We start from the raw sequence: 26949 nt of genomic DNA on the forward strand, positions 1-26949 counted from the left end.
ATTTTTGTGTCTAAAACGTGTCTTTCCTATAGTTCACAGTACAAACTTGCAGGTCACACTTGCAGGTCAGCAAGGATGAAGGCAGAAAAATGTTTCTTGTCCAGCTTGCCCAGCTCAGAGTTCTTAGGTAGTGAGGGGGGAATCCAGGGCCTCAGTTTAGTCCTACACCTGTTTTTACTTGCATTGACTCTGGGTTCTGTATTTCACTTGTGAATGGGAGGTGAAATGGGCAAAACAAATCTTTCAGGGAAAGGGTCCAGTGCTGCATCCTGAAGGGCTGATGACAACTTGCACGTGAGGACCATGGCAGAGAAATCCCTGTGTCCCGTGTTCTGGCTGGAAAATGGCAGTGTGGAAGGGAGTGCTGGAAGGAAGGCAGGGTGCTGTGTGTGGGGAGGACTGCTTAAACCTGTGCAAGGGCTCTTGTGACCATCAAACCACAGGCTGGCTTTCATCTCCTGTCATTTGAGCCTAAATAAATTCCCTCTCGGATAATTTCTTCCCCATTAAAGGCCTGGGAAAAAAGACAAAGAGAGTTACAGGTTTTAGGTGTCTCTCACAGGCTGTTGGAGAAAGTGATTTTCTTCTTTCTCACCCACCTCTGCTTGTTTGTAAATTGAGAGGAGTGGGATGGGAGAGGCCACAGGGAGGCAGGATATGACTTACTGCTACTGCTCTTAGACCTGCTGGAAAGGGCCACCCATTTGGGAGAAAGAAATTGAGGGGTGTCACATTATGGAGCTGCTGAAACCAGTCTGCCCAAGCAGGTGGTAGAGTCCCCATCCCGAGAAGTGCTCAAGAAATAACTGGATGTGGTACTCTGTGCCATGGTTTAGTTGACAATGTGTTTGGTCAAAGGTTGGACTCGAGGATGTTGGAGGTCTTTTCCAACCTTTATGATTCTATGATCCTGAGCCAAGGTAAGCAACACCCTCTCCATGTGGCAGCCAGCATTTTTAAAGCTGTATTTGTCTGAATTTGGGACATCTGCTTTTGATATCCCAGAGATGTATTTCAGAAATGGAGAAATATGTATTGCAGGGTGAAAACCACATTTGGGAGGAGATGGGGAAGGGGGAGAGATCAGGTCTGGCTGTGTTAGCTGCTGGGAAGCTGTTGGGGACAGCTGCATTTCCTGAAGGTGCCACTCCTGGCCTGCAACCCTTAGGAAATCCCTTTGGGAAATCACAATAATCCCCTGGCACTGGGAGGGGAAGAGCACTCATGGTCCCTGCCATCTGCAGAAGTTTCAGGATGGATTGTGCAATCCCCAGCCTGAGCAGTGAGTATTTCCTTGCTGCATTGCCTAGGTGGGGATGTGTTGATGAGAAGAGGTGCTGCTTCTTGGCAGAGCTCTTCCCAATGAGCTGGGAATGCAAGAGGCTGAATTTATTTTTCTTGACAGATGCTTTGCTGCGGCAGTGTCTTACTCAGCCCATGGTGTGTGGGAACCTGCGTGGGAGAGCAACATGGTAAACAACCTGCTTTTTAAGGCTGTTGCAATTAGAGGGCTCGTTAGCAAGCTGCCACTTGGAGAGCTCAAAAGTTCCAGGGTCAGCTGTGTGATCAGAGCTGAGTTTGCTGCCAGACCAGCAGCTGTGGGGTGACCAGTCTACCAGGAGGATCCAGGTGTTGCAGGGTGGTGATTCAGGTGTTGGTCATCCTGCCTGGTGAGCCCCAGTGCACCTCCAGGGTCTGGGGAAAAGCTGAGGCATCTCATGGCAGCAGTTGGAGGCCCCAGTGGGAGAAAAAGGGGAATGTTTAATTTGTCCTGTTGTATTAGCTTTCCCAGTTACCTTGTTCCTGACTAGATTCCAGTTGTGCTTTGGGATACAGTTTGCTTTCTTGTGGAGAGGTGCAGTGCCCTTGGTGAGGAAGGCTTGAGATGTCATTCTAGGGATGGCTGCTGTGTTGAGGAATGTGGTTACTATTTGTGGAGATGCTGCAAAACTTTGGGACGCTATGGACACAAGCTGCTTGTTATTCCCATTTCAGCTGGATTTTGGTTCATCCTGATTTGTGTGTCTTTGTGTTCCGTAAAGACTATTCTCCTGCTCCTCCTTTCTTTAAGATTGATGTTAAACCTGTGTCTCCAGAAAATGACAGTGCCTGAACATAAAGGTGTGAGTTTTAAGCAGATTTAGTTGATTGCCCGACCTTGTATGGACACCCTTGTTTCAATACCAAAGCAACCGACTTCCCCATGCCCCAGAAGGGGGATGTCCCCAGAGCATCCACTTTAAAAATAGCTTTAAACTGCACTTGGTTAAAAATAGGTTTGACTTGGATCTCGTGCTTCCCTGTGTGGGCAGGACCTCCTCAGAGCGAGTTGTGATCCCTGCTATGGAACCACCCACGAGCATGTGAGCTGCTGATGGTTGTGACACGCAGGAGTCCCGAGGGAGGGTTCAGGATCTCCCTGCTTCCAATTCTGCTTTTCTCGAGGATTTTGCACAAGTGGTGGGAGCTTTGACTTACAAATGCTGTCACTTTGTTACTGCTACTTCTGCTCTGCAGCCAGCGGGGTTTGAGACCTTCTAAACCAGAGGGCTTCTGGTGCATGAATTAATCATGGCAAAGATCAAAGTTGCTTTGTTAGTTTTATTTTCCTGTTTTTAATGAATAATGTATTTAAATGGTTTCCTTCCCTAGTAAATCACATCTCAACGTTTTTCTCTTGAGTTTAGTAAGTGGGAAGGACTAACAGGAGGTTTTACAATGGAAATTCGCTTGCCTAAGCACAAGGAAATAGTAATGATTGTAACAGTGAGGGGAGGAGGGAGAGGAATCAGTTTGTTAAGGCTCTAATGAGCCATGCAGTAAGAAGTGTTTTGGGGTTTGGTTTTTTAATTTTTTTGCCTGTTTTTATGTAGGTCAGTGTGACAGGAGTGGGTTATGGAGCAATTGAATGCTGGTAGGTCCGAAATGGCAGGGAGGGGGCTCCATTGTGAGGAGGGAACAGGGGGGCTGAGGTGGCTTTTTGACTGTACTTCTGCTGGAAGACCATGTTCAGCTACAGCCAGAGGGAAGCACCTGTCTGGAATATGACCAGACTAATTTATCTTGCTTTCTGAAACTGTGTCCTGCTGGGTAAGGGACAGATACGAGGTGGCATTCCGGTCACAGTGCCAGTCTGGGGCTCTGATGGCCTCAGTTCAGTGCTCAGGTTTCTCCTGTCTCTCTCAAATCCCTCTTCTAATTTTTAAATAAAATCCTTCTCTCCTGGAATCTCCTCTCTGTGCAAGCTGAGACAGTTCTTTGCCATTGTTGCCCAAGTTTGGTCTCTCTGGCAAACAGATACATCCTGAGGTTTTGCAAATGAATGCACAAACTTGCAGAGATGGAATGGTAAGGTTACTCACTATAAAAATGAGTAGAAAGGCTTTTCCATTCCCATTTTTCAGCCTTGTGCAACATGCTGTGGTGTCTTGCTTTAGAGATGTCAACATCCACAAGCAAATGTCTAAAAACAACTTTTCCTAGGGAAAAAAAAAAACTTTTCCAAGAAAATTCATGGAAGAGCAGATGTGGAAAAGCTGCTCTGTGCATGTCTGAAAACCTCTGTGGCAGTTGGGGTTAAAGTTCTATGCAGAATAACCTGTATGGAGTTCATAACTGGTTGGGAGACTTGAAGAGGCAGCAGAATACTTGTTTTAGAGGTTCTCAAGCTGCCTTCTTCCTGCTCTCTCATGTTCTCACAGAATTTATGCAAACAGATAAAAAGCAGCTGCCTCAGCCCCAGCACTAGGCTGTACCCTTGGCTTTGCAGCCATCTCCCCTCCTGCAGGTGTGGATGCTCCCAGCAGCCCCACACTGGTCACTCCAGCTCTGCAGAGCTGTCCTGCTGCCCTTGGCACTGCTGTAGCCAAGAGACTGAAGAAAACTGAGCCCCTCAAAAGGTGCTTTTCTGTGTTACCTACTGGTACCACCAGAGCTCTGGCATCATTGTGTAATTCTAGAAAGAAGCCTGTGGTGGGCTTTTGTAGCAATAGCTGAACACTGTCATGCTCACCAGTATTGTTGGGTGAACTTCATTGATCCTGTTCTCACTGCTGCCACACTGAAACATCATCCTTCAGCTTCAGTCCTCAGATGCTGTTAATCACTGAGAGCTGAGATGAATTTATGTCCTAGATCTGGCAAGAAAACAAGGAAGATGGATCTGCCCTTCTTCAGCACTTGGACGAGAAACAGAGGCCTCACCTCCAGTGCACAGTTGTGTCTGATGTGATGCAGGGATGATTACATGTTTGCATTTCCAAGACTGCTGATAGTGCTGTTTCACACTCATGAGCGGAAAAAGTGTTTTTTAGATTCAGAGCATCGTTGTTCCTTCTTACTCTTTTGGACAATATTGACAGGCTGGCATCTTAAAAGATGAGCTGCCCATTAGCATGACTCTCTGTGAAGTCCTGGAAGACAGCATAGTGCTGCCAGCCCTAGCCCTAGCTGGCTCTTTCTCTGATCTTCAAATCTTTATCCAGTTTCAGGGCAAAGCAGCAGCTGGATCAAACATAAGTCCCAGTCTGTGTTTGATGTGCCACGTGTTTGCTTTGCAAGGAGCCTCTCCTGGGATCGGAACCAGAGTGCAGAGACCAGATCGTGCACAGACTGGCAAAAGCAACAGAAGGAGCAACTTCTGCTGGGAGAGAAACTCCGTGTGGTTAATGTGATCTTTGTGGAGGTGGCTGTTTTCCACCTGGCTGATTTGTGCATCCAGCTTAATGTTTGAGGGGAACTGAAGAAAAGCTTTGTAATAGGAAAGATTAGGCTTCTACTCTGCAGCACTGTATTAGGGAAGCAGAACAGGAAGAAAGGAAGAAATCCTTCTCCCTTTTCAGAGTCAGGCTGTCAGCTTCTTCTTCAATGGTGTGTTGTGTTTGTAACATTTTAATTAGCAAGGCTTCCCATGGTTTTGACCATCCACAGGATTATGGTGATAAAACTTCTGCTTAAAAGATGGAAAACCTTAGTAAGGGATTTTTGTCATAACTGACATGTTTTCCAGCCAGGGAAGTAAACATCTTGGTTTAGCCTCAGTTTACATTTAGTAGATGTGAGGAAGCCCACTGTTAGGTAAATATTGAGAGAACACCTACATACTGATGCCTGGAGGGGGTGGGGGGCTGAATTCATTAACTTGACCTGATTTATGTATTCTTTTCCTAAAACACCCACTACTACTCACTGTTAGGGCATGGGGTAGATGATCATTTAGCATGATCTGAGATTGTTTTTCAGTGCTGCAGTGCTTGCAGGAGGTGAGGGGTCTCTCAATCCACTGTCTTGATTTTTACAGTCCAGTAAGCTCAGTGGTTGTGTCTCAGTTCAAGGGGAGCTTGCTTGCAGTGCTCCCAGGGAATGATAAGTGTATACTGCTCCTGGTACTGACAAAAAAAGGCTTAATTAAGTTTTTACCTATTAACAGTATTGATTTAAGGCTTTTTACTTTTCTTTTTTGAATATCTTTATTTCTTCCAAAGAAAAATGCCACTGGTGCATATAGGAGTGTAACACTACTAGGAATTGTCATTTGTGAGGAGGTACCTGGCTGACCTTTGCTGTGCTGCTGTTACAGCAGGGGTCGATAGCACAACAGTGAGATTGATTTCCAATAGATGAGACCTGACAAGCTTTAACTACTTGAGTCAAATAGTTCCAAGCACACCACTTCATCCTGCAGCTCTTCCTCTTGTTTTCCTGCTGTAGTTATGCCACCACTGCAAGAGATATACCTGACATAACCCCCTGGAATACAAATTGGGGCAGGGGGGAAAGGGGAGATCTCTGCCCAGGAAGAGCAGGATCAGGTAAGCTCAGGGGGCAGGTGGGATGGTGTTGAAGGCTGCTGAGTGGGTGAGGATGTGCTGGTGCTTGCACATGTCCTCAGATGACTTGGTGGGTTATTTATTCTCTTCTCCTGCTGCATGTATAATTTCCACTGCTATGAACACGTGTTTGGCGGGAGTGGAGAGGAGGGAAAGGGGAAGAGGCTTTTTAGTGTTGAACTTTGTAGTTAAGTTTTGCACATAGGCAGACACAGTAAATACCCCATAGTTACAGATGTCAGAGTTTAGCCACGGATGTGGAAACTCCCTTCACTGAGCAATTACTTGTCTGCTTTTATAGCAGTATTTGGACATTTGAACCATTCATGGTGGTTGTTGCTTTACCAGAGATTAGAGGCTTTTAAAAGCCTGAGTCTGTTTAATGGTCTAGAATGGCTTTGTTTTGTAAAATGCTCTCTGTGCCCAGAAAGAAAATATATGTCCTATAGGAAACTGGCCAGAATGAAAAACATGAGCTGGGAAAATGTCTCTGATGGCTTATATCCTCTGACACCAAAGATGGGAGGCATGAGAGGCTGCTGCATTGCCACCCTGTCACAGAATCACAGACTGGTTTGGGTTGGAAGGGACCTTAAAGATCACCTCATCCAACCCCCTGCCATGGGCAGGGACACCTTCCACCAGACCAGGTTGCTCCAAGCCCCATCCAGCATGGCCTTGAACACTTCTAGGGATGGAGCAGCCACAGCTTCTCTGGGCAACCTGTTCCAGGGTGTCCCCACCCTCACAGGGAAGAATTTCTTCCGAATAACTCATCTAAACCTATTCTCTTTCATTTTGGATCTGTTTCCCCTTGTCCTGTCGCTACATACCCTTGTAAACAGTCCCTCTTCAGATTTGTGGTAGTCTCCCTTCAGGTACTGGAAGGCTGCAATGAGGTCACCCCAGAGCCTCCTCTCCTCCAGGCTGAACAATCCCAAATCTCTTGGCCTTTCCATTAGCAGACTTCAGCGCTGTGTTGATGGATGATTTCTGCCCACAGCCTCTCCCCCAGTGGCACTGGGACATGTTGAACAGATGGGATGGGTGTGAGCTGAGGAACTGCCGTCCTGGTGGTTGGGAGGAAGGAGGTTTTGGCAGCCATGTGTTCCACCATTTCAAAATCACTTGTTGGAGGGCTGAACTTGCCAGCTCCGTGGTGTGGTGTGTGGGATGCATGAGCACCCAAGCCCTGAGACAGGGGGATTTATTCTGTGGGATGTGATGGTATGTGTAGATGCACCAGATCATGTGGCGGATGGTCTCCTGCAGCTACAGCTGGGCTCAGGGTATGGCTGAGGTTGTGCTGGGCTCTCCCTCTCCTTTTCACTTGAGCCAGCACCAGGAAATGGGAAGACTAGTGCCCAAAAGAGTTGATGGCATATGGAAAGTAATCCAGGCCTTCCTGAAACCTGCTTAGTAACACTCAGCTTTGTTGTAATGTAAATTGAGGTGAACACAAGCATGGATGAGGATCACCTGAAAGATGTGCAGTATCAGCAGAACCTTAGTGGGGTCTGACAGCCAAGTAGTGTGAGAAAATGTGAGATTTGAGGAGTGCTTTAAATATGAGTTAGCTTTTAGTAAAGAAAAAACCCCAACTTGTGGCATGTGCTTTAATGAGAGGTGCGTCTGCAAGATAGAGCTGTTGTGCTGTGGGATGTTGATGTCTGGAAAATGGGATGGAGGCTAAGTACAGCTCAGGGGAGAAGGCTTCAGGTTGGCCCTGGATGTGATCCACCAGTGCAGGCAGCATGGAGACTTCCTCTGTTGCCCAAAAAAAACCCACAAGTGCCTGTAATTTTTCGGGTTTTGTGAACTGTTTCAAAATTGCAGTCTGTCTGAAGCTGGGCAAACCACAGGGATGCACAGCAGTGTCCCATTGGTGGCTTTGTAGGCTGTTGTCAAGTGTTCTCTATTCCTGGTGCCAAGGATTGGTTTCCTCTTGCCATGTGTGGTCTGCACTGCATGGGAGAGCACCAGGGAGGTGATTACCCCATGCTGGTCCTTGACGGGAACCGTGACACAACCAGAAGCTGCAGGAGCTAAATTGGGAACATACTCTTTTAAACCTTGCTAAATGGGGGCTTAAAGGGCATCAGCTGTTGGGCTTCTAATGGAGCAGCTGGCATGGAGCAAGCTGGTAACTGGATTGCTTCCTTAGGTGAGTTACTTATGTGCTCACCACGCACTCAAACCCTGTGCTTCCCTTTCCGTGCCTCAGAAATGCTCCTCTACATTCTGAACACCAATACAGGACACTTTGGCACTTGAGGTATTTGGCCCTGATCCAGGAAAAAACACTTAATTGTTTGCTTAAACCTAGATCAAAGAGATGCTCTCTTGAATTTGAAGTTGGGCACATTCTGTAATACTATAAGGAATTTTTTTTTTTTATTCTCACATGAAGTTGCAGGAGGCTCAGGCTCAGCAAAGCAACTGGCTCTTGATCTTCCTTCTTGAGGACCTTTTGGTTGACCTCTTGAGCTTCTTCTCAATCTTGTTTCCTGTGGTAGATAACAAGGCAGTTGAACTTGTGCAGTGATGGTTGAACGTTTGAAAGGAATATTAAACCTCCGCAAATCAGATCTCACTTCTGGAGATCAAAATGACATCTTGTGTGTGGGAAAGAGGCAAATTATCTCCCAGCTGCAGAGTTCCTCCATCTTGCTGTCATGTGTTTCTGGTTGCCCACTGACAGAGGCAGGATGCTGAATTAGGTGGACCAATGTTCTGATTCAGTCTGGCAATTCCTGTGATCCCTGAGTCCTGTTGACCTCAGTGGGAATTAAACACATGTTTAAGCACTTCCCTACAAAGGCAGGCTCTTCTGCACCAGTCTCTGTCCAGCTGCTTGGAGCTCTGCACCGAAGAAGGAAGGTTTCTGTTAAGTGCTTGGATCAGTCTTACCACATCCTTTTTCTTGTTGTGTGTAAATGGGAAAATCCTAATTTATCGCATGCAATTCCATTTAAAAAATAAATGCAGGCTGTCCTAAAGTCAAGCTGTGCTCTGTGTCACAGTGACGCTGTCGGGTAGGAGGTTTCCATCAGTGCCTGTGGAAGGGACACATGCACGGATGTCTGGGAGAACACAGCAGAAAAAAAACCCCTTCAGCTTTATGGCTGGCTTTGCTTCTAAACCTGTAGCAAGAGTACCAAGAGGAATACATCCTGTGGCTCACAACCCCTTGAAGTGGCTGGGCTCAGTACTGACAGGATGGTTTCCCTTATCTTGACTCCTACAAAGAGGACCGGGAAATACTCCTGTGATGTGGGATTCCTACATTTCAGGCCTTGATCAGGTTGACAGCTTTTCCTCTATTTCCACCACCCCCCTCCCCCCAGTGGTTAATCAGCAAAGCCAGTTGAAAGCAGGGAATTGCTCTGCCCCCTTTTTGTGGGAAGATAAGTGGGATGGTGACAGCTGTGTTTGGGTCCAGCTGCCAGTCCAGCGCTCCGGGAGTTTACAGACCTGTCCCTTCCTGTGGCATTATATCCATGCAGAGGGCTTGGCAAGAGCTGGCTTTTGTCTTACATTCAGTCCATGCTCAAAACAAGAGTCCTGAATACAGAACATTGGTGCACAGTCACCTCTGGCAGACTCCACTGCGTCCCCCCCACCAAATGCCCTTGTTTTCAGGGCCTTTACTTTGCAAAGTAACTAACTTGAAAACCGAAAATTTCATTTCTTTCTTCTGAGGCAAGTGTGCCCCAGATGATGCTTTGATCTGGGAAAGCTCAGCTGAGTCTGACCAGGTTTGTCTGAGGATCCCAGAGACCAGCTGGCTGGAATATGCAATTTGGATGGCTGCTGCCAAATGTGAATGGCTTTCTTGATCTAGAGCTCAGTTCTGCCTTTTAAGACACTTGTTTTGTGTAAGTTGAGCTTTGCTAGGAAATTGTTATATGGCTGAACTAAACTCAGTAAAAAGATTAAATTATATTGGTAGGTAATTGAATTGTGATATTAAATTGCACCAGAGGAGGTTTAGACTGGGCATTAGGAAGCATTTCTCTAACAAGATGTGGTTCAGACATTGGAACAGGCTTCCTAGACAGGTGGTCAATGCCCCCAGCCTGTCATGTTTAAGAAGCATTTGAACAATGCTCTTAAAATATATTAACTTTTGGTCCATTCTGAAGTGGTCAGACTGTTGGACTAGACAATTATGTTAGGTCCCTTTCAACTGAAATAGTCTACTCTGTTCTAAAATTAAATTAAATTTTGGGACAAGTCAGATTTGAATGCCAGCAGTTCCTGGGTCCCTGCTTTCCAGAACTATCAAATATTATCTAACCTTTGGAAAATGAACCCTTTAAAGAAAGCTGAATGTGGCACATATCAAAAAACTGATCATCATTGAAAAAGTAGCCTATATTTTTTTTAACCAGTACAGGAAGTATTGGAAGTATGTGAAAATGCTGCTAATAGTGATAAAGAAATGTAGCATGAGAATACCAAAGGTGGATGAACACTGTTCACAAAGCAAGGCACTGCTTTCACTCAGCAACGTGGTGCTAGTCAGTTGGTTACATGTAGTCGTGTTTTTCAGGAGTTATTGTCCAAAAAGCTGTGAGTTATGACAACTCATTAGCCTTGAACTTCTGGTCCATTTACAGCTCGTGAGTTAATAGTTTAATGGCATGTCTCAACATGGGAAGGTGTGAGAGGAAGGGGAAAATTTTTCTAGATGAAAAATGTAATTTTGAGCTAAAGGGGACATTGCAATTAAGTTCTGTACCTGTCCCAGATGCCGTCCTCGTTCTAGACCACGGTCCCCTGACTTCTAAACCAGGGGTGTAATTGTGATTTTGAAAGCGTTTTATCCTAGAATCATAGAATGGTTTGTATTGCAAGAGACCTTAAATATCGTCTAATTCCGATCTCCTGCCATGGACAGGGACACCTTCCACTAGACCAGCTTGCTCCGAGCCCCATCCAACCTGGCCTGGAGCACTTCCAGGAATGGGGCATCCACAGCTTCTCTGGGAAACCTGTGCCAGGGCCTCACCACCCTCACAGTCATTAATTTCTTTAAAATATCCAATCTAAACCTACTATCTTTCACGGGGAAGCCATTCCCCCTTGTCCTGTCACTCCATGGCCTTGTCAAAAGTCCCTCTCCAGCTCTCTTGCAACCCCCTTCAGGCACTGGAAGGGGCTCTAAGGTGTCTCCAGAGCCATCTCTTCTCCAGGCTGAATAGTCCCAGCTCTCCCAGCCTGTCTCCACAGCAGAGGGGCTCCAGCCCTGGCATCATCTCCATGGCTATCTCTGGCCACGTCCTCCTTAGGTTGGGGGCCCAAACCGAATGCCATAGCAAAACCAGGAGTGATAATTGTGTGTGATGATCCTAATGTTTCGTTGTCCTTTTTTCTCCTTCTCCCCCCTGCACAGGGACTCTGCAGAGGGATCGGATCTTTAAGAACCTCACTCGGAAGCGCCAGCGGGCGATGCGAAGGCGGGTGCACCAGGTGAACGGGCACAAGTTCATGGCCACCTACCTGCGACAGCCCACGTACTGCTCTCACTGCAGGGAGTTCATCTGGTAAGAACAGCTCAAACACCCTGTCACAGAGCTCCCCAGTCTTCTGTGTTCTGGGGACAAGGCACCCCCAGTCCTGAATCAGTCACTTAGGTCTTTACCCAGGGCCTCCGATGTGATGCCTCTTGGCCAGTCAGGTTTGGCAGGTTACATTTATGCTGCAAACTGGAGTCTGCTGCAGAGAAGCCAGAGGTGATATGTATCTTGGGTGCTGGAAGCAAACTGAGTTGGTGTGGGGATGGGGCAGTGTCCCTCCCTTGTAACCACAGATGTTATTTCAAGGGAGAAAAAAGTAACGAGGCAACCTGAAGAAAGACCCCACTCACTGCAGTGGAGCATTGAGATTACACTGAGAAAAAACCAGTTGCTTGAAAGTTTAAAGAAAATTCCTGACAACAGAAAAGCCATCAGAGAGGTGTGAGGTGATGCACGTGGAGGAGTGGGCAGAGCAGGGAGAAAACATAGATATGTCTCAAAAGAACATGGAGTGGGAGAGATAATAAGAGGGTGTGGGCTGTTGGGATCAGTCTAATGTGTGTGGTGTGTGTTGTAATGAAGTTGAGGTATTTGAGAAATGAGAGTGAGGGGGAATATGGGGAATACAAGGCATATTGACAGCCTGCCCTGTGAGCCATGGCCTGTCCAGTGCTTTCCTGTGCCCTCACACCCCTGTGCTGGGTTGCACCACTACTGCTGGGCAGCTCTACCATGGGATCTGATAATTTGGGATCCTCCTGCATTTTGGCTCTGTCTTCTGTAATCAATCTGCAAGATGACTTGTCTTTCTGCCATTAAATTGTGTCTGTGTTTTCTCTTGGCCAGGGGCGTGTTTGGGAAGCAGGGATACCAGTGCCAAGGTAAGGTGCTCCTTTCCTGCATGGTGTGTGTGTGTGTGGGGGGAGATGTGCTGTTCTGGGAGTGCTTTCCTGGTCTGCTGGGATATCCTGCAGCTGTGAGCTGCTCTGGAGTCACCACTCCTCTTCCTCCCCAGGCAGCCAGGCCTGTGCTTTTGAGCCTCTGTCAGGTTTGTGTGGCTGCAGGAGCAGCCTCTGACATTCCTGCCCAAACAGGTTGTCCGGTTGCTGTTTCATCCTGTGCAAGTCCACTGAGTTGCTGGCTACATGCAACACCCAGCCAGGCTTGAGGCACCCTAGGGTCCCTTCAGGACAGTGCCCAGCTGGTATTGGGACACAAAGTGACCTGCTGGAATGGCCACCCTCTCCCTTTCTCTCCCTATGAAGTTCAACAAAGTAGAATTAGGGAGTTTGTGACTTCGTGGGCTGGCACAGCACTTCTGCCTGAGCACATGGTTTGGCTGACTGGCTGTAGAGATGCCTGTGGTGCTTGTTTGCATTTAATTATTGTTCTGCCTTTCCCCTTTATTTTTTCCTTTCCCTTTTTCCCAGAATTACCTGCTTCATGGTCATTCAATATAGCCTAACACAGCCTGTTCCTGTTCAGTGTAATAGGGCACTGGTGTCCTCCTGTGAAAGAAAGCTGCGTGTGAACAAAAACCACTCTTCCCTGGATAATTATTTCAGCAGCATTTTTTGAGTAGTTTGAGAAGCTACACTGTTTTTTCTGTGCCCATCACCCATATTTGATATAGGCAGCTGTTCTCTAGGCTGTGTGAATGATCCAGTGCAGAATTTCTGTTGCAGTAGGTTGAAGATACATCTCCAGATCTGTTGTTAATTCCAAGCCACTGATTATTTTTCACATCTTTACGGTGTCCTGATGATGCAGCTGAGCCTTAAGGAGCCCAGCTGGTGGGTTGATGTGTTCTGAGTCTTCCAAGGGCTCTTTTCAGCGTGCCTCTTCTATTTCCTAGTGTGCACCTGTGTTGTACACAAGCGCTGCCATCACCTCATTGTCACAGCTTGCACGTGCCAAAACAATACTAACAAGAACGATCTCAAGGTAAAGTCACGTTGGTTATTTTGGGTCATCATACTTTGGGGCTGTCTGGGTTGCTGGGTTTGTCCTGTAGCAGAATTTACTCTATGTTACCTTTATTCATGGGTTTAAAAGTGAGAAAAAAGTGATAGATACCTGCATAAAGGCCATGCAATGTCATCTGGTTTTTCTTCTGTCGATGCCATTAGCTGTTTGGACTAGCACATCGTGTAGGAAATCAGGATATCTTCATTGGAAAACATCAAAAAGTAGCAAATCCACTGGTTTTCTTGGTAATTTTCTTGCATGATTAACTGTGGTGCAATCAAAATTTGGTGCCCCGTGCTTAATGTGGATTTCTCTGGCCAACCACTGGTCTTTGTTTTGCCTCTTTTTTCTTTTCTGGTTTCCTGAAGGGCCCATTTAGTTGTTGCTCCACACCTTGCTCTGTGAAATACATTGTAATAAAGAGCCCTTGCATAACTCGTATTTCTGAAGGTTTTCTTTCGTGTTAGTTTTGGCTGTGTTTGATGGGAGTAACATCCCTGCCTAACACTGCCCTGTGCCTTGCATGTCTCATTTCTGAACTGGAAATGGCTCAATAACTGTTTGAGGAAAAATCAAATCAAATCTATTTATTCACGAGGCAGCTCTGTGTTTTGTGGCATGCAATCACCTTTTGTTATTTCTTGCCTCCAAACTGCTGAGCTGAACTCCTTAAAATGACCCCTTGACAAGCCAGATGAAAATAAGTTAAGAAGCCTAAGGGTAAAGTGCAAGTTAAACAGTGAATGTCCTCACCCTTCCCTCGGGATTATGAAGGTTATATAGCACATTTAAACGACTTTAAAAGAAGGCAGAAGTGAGGAGGCACCACTCACCTTAAATTTCTTGTTCCAGTCACACCCCTGACTTTTCTTTAATAGAGTTATGGGTTCCGCCTCAGCTTTCCAGGATCTGCATCTGACTTTGAGAAACAAAGTCAAAAGTGTTGAATTTGCTAAATGAGGACTGGTTTCTTCAGCCATTGGAACATTTTTTTAAAGGTGTCCTTGGGATCTAAATGATATGCAATTGGGAAAGAACAAGGTTAAAAAGGGGATGATTGCAAGTGATAGAGTGAAATGTGTGCCTGAAAGGCTGTTAATTACAAGGAGGGTGAGAAGAGGAATGAGAATTTTAGGAGGAGCTGTGAAAGCAATTCTATATTAAAATTAATAAAATCAACAGTTTGACCTAAAGTTACATGTTTTTGCACATAGTATGCAAGTCAAAGATGTCATAACGGTGGGATTAAAAAAGCTGTAGCTCACACTGCAGTGGGATTGGTTTGTTTTGAGGTAATCTAATTCTAACTTGTCTTTAAGAGTTTAAAATTGGCTAGGCAGCCATTATTTTAAAGTCTGCTTTTCCAGGTAGTCTGGAAAAGCAAGGAAAAGCTGGCCCACAGCAGGTGAGGCTCTTAATTCAGTATTCACTTGCAGTAAACCTCAGTGAGGTGATGGATCAGGACATTTTCTGACTTGAAATTATCATCTTAGGTTTGCACTTAAATGCCTGTATGTAAATGAACACCAGCTTATATATGTGTATTTGAATTTTAAACCTGTGCTTTCCTTTTGGTGCCTCAGGTGACTGAACAGAGGTTTGGGATCAACATTCCTCATAAATTCAGCGTCCACAACTACAAAGTCCCAACATTCTGTGACCACTGCGGGTCCTTGCTCTGGGGGATCATGCGACAGGGTCTACAGTGTAAAAGTGAGCAGCTTCTCACTGTTGCCTTTTCACAAAATACATTTATTTTTAGACTCTTGATGCCCCATGTGAGCTTGATTTGTGCAACCTTCAGGAGAAAGCTGAGTGATGAACGTTCTTCTTTGTTAAGAGTTAAAAAAAAGGCAGATCTCCTTTTTAATCTCTGGCTGCCAGAAGGACTCTACTCAGCACTCTCAGTACAGCTTTGTTTAACTTGCATTATTAAAAGTATTCTGCTTCCTGCGTTCGTATTTTCCGTTTACCTGAAGGTTTTTGCTCAGCTGGTGAGATAAGGCAGTGAAAAGGCATCCGAGGGGAAAAAAAGGTCATTGCTTTAGGCTGACTGCTAAGCCTGTTAATTGATGACTAAGCATGTCCTGGTGTTACATTTTTGTTGCCGTGATCCAGACTGTAAAATCCTTGCCTTCGCCTCCCACAAGAGGGTGTGTGTGTGCCCATGAGTTAGAGCAAGAATGACTTTTGTTTCCCACTGAACACTGTCTTTAAAATTAGATACACGAAAATGGAGGGGATGTTTGTTGTGAATTCTATGGCATTATAAATACTAATTGTACTTACAGGCATAGCTGCAATGGTAGTTATGTACCTCAAAAATACATGCTTATGAAAAGCTTTAGGCAATGTGGCATCCTGCCTCGAGACTTTGGGGTCTGTTGCTGGTTTTCAGGAGTTTGTTCTCTTTTACAAGAGTTCTAATTTTTACTTCTACTTAGATCAGTGGCAAAAATCCCTCTAGTGTAAAGATACAGAGTAGATCCAGATGGGTGTATTTCCTGAAGTGGGATTACTAAATTGTTTCTCAGCAGCAAACCCCTCCAAGTTATTTTAATTGTTCCTTTGCTTTTACTTTCCATTGCCCCTGTCAGTCTGTAAAATGAACGTCCACATTCGATGCCAAGCAAACGTTGCTCCAAACTGTGGGGTGAACTCAGCAGAGCTTGCAAAAACCTTGGCCTGCATGGGTCTGCAACCGGGAAGCATTTCCCCAAATTCGGTGAGTCTTTTATTTTTTTTCTTCTCTATTTAAAACATTTACAACTGAATCTTCATATGGGTGCAGGAGAGGGCAGAGGCTTCCCATAGGACAGATAGTGTTGGGTGGTGGACTGCAGGAATAGGTCTGTGGCTTGTGGCAAAGGCCTCACCTGGAAAATGGATGTTTGATGTCCAGGCTTTCATCTCTAGGTGTTCCTTTGCTCTGTGCTTATGTTTCACAGTGCTGTGACTATTCAACACTCTTCCATGTGCTTATCACAAATGAGAGCAGAATAAGACCCCCTGACTAATTAAAAATCAGTATAATTCATGACATGCATTTTTTATTTTAGTGCAAGCACAAATGCTGTCTGCATGTGTGGTGTATGATAGAGCAGAAGAGCTCAAGAAGAAACCTAGTTCTCTTCCCAGCTTTGTCACTTTTTCTGTGTGATTTTGGGGAGCCCATTTCACTCTTCACTACATCCCTAGCCAAAATTTGTGGTCCCTGTCAACGCAACAAAAAGAAAATATTAAAACCCAAACCATAATTTCCAGACTTGGTAAATATTCTCATACAATTAGCCATTGATCTACCACATCATGCTGTATCAACCTAGCAGGCTTATTAGGCTGTGGTGCCCCTTTTGATTTCAGTTGGTTTATAGCAAACTCTTACCTCTGCTCTTCTCCCTGTAGCAGTTCAGGGGGACAGTTATCCTGGGAGTTACAGGGAAATCCCCTACTCCCTTCTCTGTTCTGCAAAAATCAGCACTTGTTAATGCTTGTTGTTGCATCATGTGCACATCAAAAGGAGATGAAAACAGAAAAAAAAATAAAAATCTGTGCTTGGTGTTTAACGATCTCTTCTTGTTATTTGTGAGCTAAAGAGTCTAGGAAATGTTTGGACTGTGCTGTATGGACAGCCCTGAATGGCTTTAGGCTGAACGAGGGTGGATTTAGATAATATGTTAGGAAGAAATCCTTTGCTGTGGGGCTGGTGAGGCCCTGCCACTGGTTGCCCAGAGAAGCTGTGGATGCCCCATCCCTGGAAGTGTTCAAGGTCAGGTTGGATGGGGTTTTGAGCAAGCTGGTCTAGTGAAAGGTGTCCCTGCATGTTAGGGATTTGGAACTAAATGCTCTTGAAGGTTCATTCCAACACAAACCATTCTGTGCCTCTGTGGCTGCTCTTGGTTCCTTGCCCATGGTGACGAGTCTCCTGTGCAGGAGGAACTTTGCTGTACACCAAAGTAGTCACAAGATGGAGCTCATGAAGTCCGTGTGACTTCGTTTAGACCAGTAAACTGAATAGAAGTGCTCGTTTGTATGCACATGCATACCTGGAGAGCTGTGAGCAGAGGGCACTGGAGGTTGGCTTGATCTTTGTGTACTTCAAAATTACGAGCTCTGGAAATGTGTGCTAATACTGGTACAACTCCTGAGTATGCAGCACCTCACTGCTGGCATGGGAATGAACAGCTTTCCATTGAATTTGGAGCAGTGGAGGAAACCAGCAGCCCAGATGTGGAAAAGAAACATGTTTTGAAGTTGGGATCCCACTGAACTGGGCTTTGAGTAAGAGTCTAAAAATCACGTAGAAACCTAAGAAATTCAGATGAAATTCTCTGCCAGGGTTTGAGATCTCACCAGCACTTTGCCTATTGCAGAATTTATGCGGTCCTCCTTACTTTCCTGGTAAATAGAAGACTTGGATTCCCCCACTCATTCTCTTTTTTTTTGTGGGGAGTGAGGATGGAGAGAGTCAACCTTGCCTCTCAACTCTTGGGGATGGTCCTGTGCCGGGCCTGGAGTTGGGCTCGATGATCCTTGTGGGTCCCTTCCAACTCAGCTTGTTCTGTGATGATCTGTCATGTGCTGGGCAGTGGGTTTACAACCTGAAACGCCCAGGTCACCAGAGCTGGTGTTGACATGTCAGCACAGCCCTGAGCAGTGCCAGCTTTGGCCAGCCACATGTGGCAGCTGTGTGATGCTACCAGCCCACTTTCTGTCCCAGTAGCCGTAAAGTGCCCCAGAACAGGCCCCAAATGCCGTGGTTGGTGCGTTGATCACCTGTGAGCACCTCTGAGGAAGAAGTACAATTTCTACACAGACTGACGCTTCTTTGCTTTCTTCCACAGAAACTGGTTTCGAGATCTTCATTGAAACATCAAGGAAAAGGCAGCCTGAAGGATGGCAACAACATTAGTGAAAGTTCAGCAAGCAAACTTGGGATCAAAGACTTAACCTTCCTTCGTGTATTGGGAAAGGGAAGCTTTGGAAAGGTGAGAATTATTCGTGGCTATTTTGTGTGAAACCACATTCCTTATTTAAGAAGCCCCAAGGTAGGTGAAGTGATTTCATAACATGAAATCACTTCACAGGCTGTCCGGTGGTACTCCAGAGCAAGTACTAAGCAGTACTTCCTTTGTGCAACAAGGTTGGTTACAGAGAACAAGGAGAAAAAGGAAGAGAAAGAAAGCTGACAGCAAAGTGAGGAATTGGATATCACAGAAAAGAAGTTAGTACCTGAAGGAACAGCTGCATGCCAGGGCCTATACCAGGAGCTGCAAGTGTGTGTGTTAACGCTCGTTTGGGCAGTATTTTTTGGAGCATGTAAAGACTTTTCCTTTAAAGGCAACAAGGCAGTGGTTTCAAATGTGGTGAGATGGGGGTTTTGCTTCTCTGCCATGAAGCTGATGTGAAAGAGTGTGTTTGAGTTTTAAATCTGAGGAGGGAGGTGGGATGAGTGTCCCTGCCCAGGCAGTGTGTGCTGGCACAGTGGGTGACCTTTGTCAGCCAGCCGTGTGCCAGACAGGAGCAGCGTGTGTGGGTATTTCTGTCCAGAGCAGCCTGCTGCAGGCAGTAGTGTGTGTCATTGATTATACACTGATGCCCATGCTCACAGGCTGACTCACTTTGGTCCACAAGCCTGGTCATGAGATAACTGACCTTTATAGCCTGGGAAGGTGTGAGAGGCTCTGTGCTGCTCAGAGGGCTCAACCCTTGCCATTCACACTCGCTTTTGGTTTAGGTGATGCTTGCCAAGATGAAAGAGAGTGGGCAGCTCTATGCAGTGAAGGTGCTGAAGAAGGATGTCATTCTGCAGGATGACGATGTTGAGTGCACCATGACCGAGAAACGCATCCTCTCCTTAGCAAGGAACCACCCCTTCCTCACCAAGCTCTACTGTTGCTTCCAGACTCCTGTAAGTATAGCCCAGGCAGAGGCCAGCCTTCCTCCTGACACTGGCTGGCATGAGGAACCCTGTTGTGTGTTTGGCTGCTGACCTGTTACAAATGTCCACTTCAGACCCAGGAGAAGCCTCTCTGCTTGAGGATGAACAGAGCACTCTGCTATATTCCACCTCTAACATCTGCTGGGCATTTGGCAAACAAAATCCTGGCTTTTTCTAAGCTCCCTAGCAAATTGGTAAGGCACAAAGCCTTTCTTTGTGTCTTCCCTAGAAACATCTCTGTTCCATTGAATGTTTCCAAGTGCAAATGTCTACACATCTGTAGTGTCCTCTGGTTGCTCTGGGATCTCAGGCTCTGCTCTGTTGCTGCCTGAATTTTTAGCTGGACTGTATTTGCATTGAGTTTTCTGCAAACTTAAAGATTTGTACTTGGAACCAGAGGTTCCTGTCTCTGCCAGCCTTTGTAGACTGCTCAGAAATGAATGAAAGATCCTTCTGGGGTTCCTGGAAAGGTCTGCCTGACATGGGTGGACACTGAGTCAGATCTGTGTACAGTTGGTATTTCTTTTTGTGTAGGGAAGACAAATTGGCAGCATTGCTGTCCCTTGTGCCCTGTGTACCTCAGTGGAGGACAGCACGTGGGCTGAGTGCCTGGCTGGGAGCCTCATTTGGTGTGAGCTGGTGGCTGGAAGCCTCTTGCTGGTGTGGGTGGTGGAGGGGGGAGTGTCTGAGATGGAGGCAGTGGCCACAAGGTGAATTTGGGAGTCCCTCAGCTAAGCTTTTATTAGGACCAAAGCATTTTCTGCAGTGTAGATCTTCAAAACTGCCTGGGCTCTTTTCCAGTTGCATTTTTTTCTTTGCTATGGGGCAGTAGAGCTTGTTTTCCTCTTACAAGAGGCAGGAGAAACTTGCCCTTTTAATTGTAGCTTTTCTCCTCCTACATAAACCCAAAATACTTCAAAAAAAAAAAACCAAACAAAAAAAAGCAGACAAATGTATTCAGCCACCCACCCATTTCTCTTTTCACTGGGGTGATGCAACAGCCAGCTCTGGAGGTGAAGAACTGTGCTCATTTAGGGTGGAGCCCTTGGGTAGACTCACATAATTGAAATTGAATGGTTTGTGTTGGGTTTTATTAATACACAGCTCACGTGGTTCACAGAGCAGCTGTGCTGTATAGCAGAAATGAAACTTACAGCTCACCGTTGTCACTAGTAACCAAGGAAACTTTTATTTCATGGTATTTCAAGTTGTAATGACTTTCCTGAAGTATTGGAAATGTTCAGTATTGATGTGTTCTGTTTGAGGTCAAATGTGGGTTTTGCCACTCGTTGCTATGGCCTTTGCTATGGCTTTGCTGACTGAATTTGCAGTGTAGATGTGAAAACAGCAAATGTGCTCCTGAGCTGTGTAGAGTGTTTCCCTTGAACTTGGGGAAGACTCAAGGTCACTGTGTGAGCGCTGTTTGTCATGTTCAAAAAAAATTGAACGCAATCTGCTGTGGGTGCAGGCAGAGTCTTCTGGACTGGTGAAGTAATTGCAGAGTCTTTTGCAAAGAGGAAGAAAAGGGGAGAACTCAGCTTGTTTAGACTAGCAAATTGTAGGTAAAAAGAGGATCTGATCGATGTCTGCAGATGTCAAACACTGAGGAGGGAAACAAAGCTGTCAAGATGCTGGCTAAGATTAAAGGAGTCTAGACTGGCCATGGGTACAGTTAGACTGGAAATTAAAAGGAGGTTGCTAAACAGTAGAGCAGCCTGGAACAGGAATTTCTGGACCAGCTTGTCGTCAGAGGAGCAGAGGGAAGAACCCCTCAGCCCTTGGTGCCCTGAGCACAGAGCTGGTCAGTCCTTGAAATGGTACCAAGGGAGTGGTGCTTGTATAGCAGGACCCTGCTATTTCCAGTCTTTCCTGGGTTCCTCTTTTACTTGAATCCCACTTTGCTTCATTGTCTGGATTGTCTGTAACAGAAAACCACTTCCCCTCTGATGATAAACAACACCAAAAAGGGAAGTGTTTGCAAAAAAAGTGTAGATGATTCATAACATCTTTTGCCCATGGTCTGCACTCAGTGACACCCACTTCAATCCAGAATAACCAGATTTAAATTGCTTACAAAAGCACAATTAAACCCCTTTGCTATAGTAGAGAAATGATTGCAACCCCAGGGTATTCACTGGACCCAATCCTTCCACGAGGTCTTAACCAGGCTGATACAAACTTGGGATTTCTGTTTATTTTTTGTATGGCATGGGGATATCCCCTCCATTAACAAGACCTTGGCAGAAAAAGATATATATATATTTATATATTTATATATATTTATATATATATATATATAAACCATTATATATATAAAAAGAGTAACCACTTGTTCAAAATGTCATCCTGCAGCCATATTTAAAAAGCTATGGACTGGGGGCACGGTAGCACAAATACCCAGTTTGCAATTACATGGAAACCACATCACATGTATCACAGTTACAGCCCAGACTCTTAAAATGTGGTATTAATGGTTCATGTTATAAAAAACAAAGCACAGCTCCCGGCTGCCATGGAGATCCTGGATACATAATGACCTATGTTATTACTGCCTTTAGTAATTTTTCAAGAACTAGCTGTTTTGAGGCCTCCTACCGTTTGTCAAGGCCAAGTCAGAGCCTGATCCCATAGGTCAGGACAAGCTGGGACTGACTGGCAGAGCAGTAGCCCAGCTGGAGGGCAGACAGAGCTTATGGTAGGTGCCAGGCTCAGTATGAGCCAGCAGTGAAGCCCCATGGAACGTGAGCTAAATTATGGACTGGGCTGCTTCAGGAGCTCAGGAGAGTCATTATCCCTTCTTCCCGGCACTGGCGAGGCTGCACCTAGAACAGGGGTGTCCAGTTATGGCCTCACCTCTCCCAGTTCAAGAAGAAATCATGGAAGCTCAAAAGGAAGGCTCTTGGAAGTGCCTGAGATGCTGCTGCAGTTTGAGGACAGCGCACTCATGGGTTCTGAGGATTTGGCTGGATCCAGAGCAGATTGAATTCTGGTTCTTTTATAATATCCCACCCAAACCAGCAAACTCTTCCCCTGGCTTAAGGAGCCTGAGGGTGACTTTAACAGCCTGGGACATGTCTGTTCTGCACGCTGTGATGTCATCTGGTGCCAGGAATGCACCATTCTTCCAGGGATGCCCATCCCTGGAAGTGTTCAAGGCCAGGCTGGATGAAGCTCAGAGCAGCCTCGTCTAGTGAAAGGTGTCCCTGTACAAGAGAGGAGGGTTGTAACTAGATGACCTTTAGCATCTCTTCCAACCCAAACCATTCTGTGATTCTATGATTAGCTGAGCAGGCACAAGTACCCGAAACAGCAATGCATTACCCGAGTTCATCTATACTGCTGCTGCTTCTGCTTGCCTGTTTTAGAGCTGGCTGAGGTTTTTCTGAGCTTACGTTAGCCACTGACGGTTTTCAGAAAGGTTTTCTGTTCTCTTGTGCTGCCTCTGTGCTCAGTGTGACCCTGCTTTAGTCTCAGCTGCAGCGTAAGTGATGCCTGCCAGCAAGGGTGGCTTTGTTTGCCCAGGGTGGGCTGAGGCTGCCTGACCTCCTCGCTCCATCAGGGCTGAATCCTGCAGCCACTAGGTGGTAGGAGCTGCAAGGGCTAGCTCTGCCTGGTGTGGGTCACACTTTTCAGAGCCTAAAGATGAAATAGCAGCAGCTCAGCAGGCTGGCAGAGGCTGGATGTAGCCATCTGTGTGCCCAGCACTGGGCTAGGCAGTTTTGGACTTGCACCTCCGGATTCCTTTCCTGTGAAAGGCAAGGAAAGAGTCCAACTGCTCCATTGCAGGGGGGTAATTAAAGTCCTGCTCCAGCTGCATCTGTGGGAGGTCTTCCTTGCTCACCATATCTCTGTTTTTTAAAATTTTAAACTTTTTTTTAATTGAAGGCCTTGCCTTGGGAGCTTTCCACCTTGCCTAAGCCATTTAACTCTGCTTTTTTCTAGGGCCTTAGAATAATTCTTTAGTGTCAGAGAGGATTATGCTTCCTCTCCAGTAATCTGTGAGTTGCTGACAGGTGCTGGGACCTGAGGATAATCACAGATCCTGAATTAGGGGTCACAAGCACCAAAAAGTGTTTGTTTCCTTTTACCTGACACTGGTGTCATCCAACACTTCAACAGTACTGTCCTAGAAGGGGTGAAAGAGGCTATATATATAAATAAATAAGTCAGGAATGTGATCCTGGGGAATGTGAATCCTGGAATGTTTTAATTAAAATCAGCTTGCGGTAAGTAGGTCCTGTCTTCTTTGGGGTTTAGGAGCCATCCTTCCTGCACAGGTGGTTTGCTTTTAAATCCTTTTGTCTCCACTCATATGCATGAGAATGAAGAGGGCTGGGAGAGATCAGCTTCCCATGCAAATAGTGTCGAATAGCTTCTGGGTTTTATGTTTATTGCCCTTATCCCTTTTCTCATAACCAAAGAGTCCTTCCAGGGGACTGTCCCCCAGGCGATGCTGTTCCCAGCACTGTCCCCGTCAGCCAGCCTGATCGTTATATGGATTTGCTTTCCCTCTGGCTCTGCTGACAGTTGCTGAGGCTCAGAGCATGCCCCTATTGTTCCAAAAATAGTGGGACACGAGAACTTGGCAGAGGGATGTGATTTTTCTATAACGAGCATCCTTCAAGATAATAATGAGCAGGGTGCTATTTAAGCCAGGCGGGACTGGCCTGGGACTCCAGGACAGTATAATCATGGAACTGGTCCCATTTTACAAGGACAGCCTGCTGTTTGGCATGCAGTTTTTTTGTCCCCTTTACTGGCTGCAGGCTGATCAACATGGAAGAGGAAGGTTTCTCCACATCTCCACTGGCTCTTGGGACACTCAGGCAGTTCTGCCAGGGTCAGCGTGGGCATCTTGTCAAGGGTCACCTAATTGTTTAGAGAGATGAGCCTGTATTTCACCTCCCAGAAGTGTTAGAGCTGACCTGGAGCCTTCAACAGGGACATCATTTTCAAGTGAGGGCCCACGAGCCAAAGTGGTGGGACTGAGAGGTGGCAGCTCACCCACCCCTTGCCCCCAGGTGCCACAAGGGAGGCCTAAGTGCCCTTGTTTGTCCAGGGGAGTCCTCAGTCATGGTCCCTCCAGGGGATCGTCAGCATCAGCCTGGTTGTCCACCAGTGACTCTAGTGTCACCAGGTGGGTAGAGCACAGGGCAGAGCACGATGTGCTGGAGGTGAGGGAGGCTGGAGTGGCAGTGACAGCTTTGCTGGGGCTCTGGGAGATGAGGAAGTGCCCTGACACAGACTTTGGAGTGTGCTGGTGGGCATTCAGGAATTAGTGAGGCCTCTTTGATGTTCTCTTTGCAAGGCACTGAGAAGGAGCAGAGAGGATGGCTTTGATCCACTCCCAGGCTCTGAACCCCCAGCATTCCCTCTGTGGCATGTCGTGGAGGCACAACTCTGTGCATGCATTCACGTGACAGCCAAATACACATCTTGGATGCTTTTCTGCAAGCACTGAGACTTCTATTCTTGAGAGTTGAGACCCATGTTAGCCCCAAACCACTCTGCTGGAAGGCTCTGCAAGTAAGGCTTGAAGGAGCTTGAGTTATGCTTTACCTGGGGTGGTGGGTTGGTTTTTGGGGTTTTTTTGACAAGGAGGTACAGGGGAATTTCCTCTCCCACCTTCACTCGCCAGTGCAATTCCTGCAGGTGTGTGCACCGCGGTGCCCTCATGTTGGCTTTGTGACCACAGCAGGGACAGCCAATTTCTGCTTTCCTCTGGCTCTCGTCCCGTCTAGCACAGCATAAAAGCAGGCTGGCCAAAAGTGCATCTTTCTGTGGTTTGACAGTGTTCACATCCACCAAAAACCCCTGATGTGTTTGCTGGCACACTGGTTCCAGTTGTCAGTGAACCAGACGTGCCAGGCCTCCGCAGCCTGCTCGGAAAGGCTCTGCTTTTTCTGATGTGTGCAGTGACACCTTGCAGTGGTGACTTTGTTGCAGGAACATTCGAGGCTGGGGTTTTTTTGCAGGCAGGAGGTGAAACAAGATCAGACTGACATTTCTGACTCTAATCTGTGAACTTTGCTGGGCGTCCACACTTGGGCTGCACACTGAGGTGATGTGAGCTGAGGTGAAAACATGAGCTGGAGGGTTGGAAGGGTCAGCTGCCATCGTCGTGTCGTAGTTCCCCAGAGTAACTTTCTGACCCCAGATGGTTGAGGGACTTTGGATATTTGCATTTTCATGAAGCTGAAATAAATGCCTGTCTCCATCTGCAGTGGCTTAGGGGAGAGAGTGTAGCTTGGACAAGTCATCAAGCTCAGTGCAAGGGTAGCCAAGTGTGTTGCCTATGGTTAGCCACAGTATGTGAAACTAGTATTTTTTGGCCTTAAAATCAAGGAAGTTGCAGCATAAAAGGGGATCAAAATGGAAGCAGCTCTGAAGCAGCCTGAGCAAGCAGGTGCCAGTCAGTATTGAGGAGGAAGAGGAGGAAAAAACAAAGGCAATCTAAGCTCATAGAAGAGGTAACTAACTGAGGTGTGAGCCAGTGGTGCTTTAGCTCTCAGTCTCTTTGAATCCATATTGCTTTCCAGGTGCTGTTTAAGGTGAGAAGGTGATTTACACACCCTCACAGCAAGCTGTTTCCAAGTGGCTTTGGGGGTGTTTTGGCACTCTTAATTTTTGTGAAGACCTTTGGCTGAGCTCATAGAGGTCTCTAGCCTTCCCTAGCCCTGCCTGAGCCAGCAGATAGTGCAGAGCTCAGTATTTTGTAAAATGGGAAGAGCTATTGCAGGTTGGTCACTCTAAACTGAAAACACCAATTTCAGTAGCCTTTTTGAACTGAAGGGTGTAAAAAAAGCATGGTATTTATAGGGTTATTCTCTTCTGAGACACCAAGATGCGAGCAGCCAGCTGAGGGGTGCAGATGTCCTATAAATCTTTGATTAACAGGTAATGTCTACAGTCATACACTCGAGTTCCTTACTTCTCAATTTATTCCCCTCTAAGTTCAGCCAGTCCTTTGAATTTTTTTAATCTTTCAGGTGGGAAGAAGTGTTTATGTAGTTTTCTGTACCATTTTAAAAGGTCTGGAGGGGAAGATTTTGTTTTGCTTCTTCTTTCAATTTGTTTTTTATCCTTGTAATATCTTATTTTAATGATGCTCCAAGTGTCCTTTTTTTTAGTTGGGATTAAAAAAACAGACTTTTTTTTCACATAATTGGTTGACTTACCTGAGTTTTGATTTTTTTTTTTTCTAATTCGGGTCTGGTCTTGTTTCAAATGGAACACACACAGGTGAACAAGATAATGATCATCCTTTTGCACATACGCTGTGTGAAAGTTTCTAGTGAAAAGATGAGCTAATAGTGTAATGCTGCTGTGAATTAGGCTGTCTTGCAGGGAGGGGATGAGGAGGAAGGATGTGTGTATGGTTCACTTGAATACCCCAGAAGAAGCATTGTTCCAGACAAATGACTGAATTTGCCTGTTACAAAAACTCTCCAGCATATGAGCTTGAAATTTCAGCCAAGTGGTTAAGAAAATAGGGACAGGAATTTGGAGGATACAGTCAGATTTGGGGTTTTTGTTTAGTTTTGGGGTTTTTTTTCCCTGGGGCAAGTGGGAACCCACAACTCCCCTCAGCTAGCCCTGGTTTGTGGTTGTTGTTGAGCGCCTCTGGAATGAGCTCAGCGTTGATGCTGCACTGTGCACCCGGGTGCCAGGGCTGCCTTTACCCTGAGGG

General features: G+C 46.1%; 1 protein-coding gene across 1 annotated transcript in view; it reads left to right on the forward strand.

The window, feature by feature from the left end:
* Positions 1-26949, forward strand: part of PRKCH (protein kinase C eta) — a 113886-nt gene that overhangs the window by 35162 nt on the left and 51775 nt on the right. Inside the window, 7 exon segments of the mRNA XM_039552558.1 lie at positions 11227-11377; positions 12197-12231; positions 13206-13294; positions 14902-15031; positions 15916-16043; positions 18163-18306; positions 19056-19229. Coding sequence (XP_039408492.1) covers positions 11227-11377; positions 12197-12231; positions 13206-13294; positions 14902-15031; positions 15916-16043; positions 18163-18306; positions 19056-19229 — 851 coding nt within the window.

This window comes from Corvus cornix, chromosome 5 (genome assembly GCF_000738735.6).
Source record: "Corvus cornix cornix isolate S_Up_H32 chromosome 5, ASM73873v5, whole genome shotgun sequence".
Classification (NCBI taxonomy): Eukaryota; Metazoa; Chordata; class Aves; order Passeriformes; family Corvidae; genus Corvus; species Corvus cornix.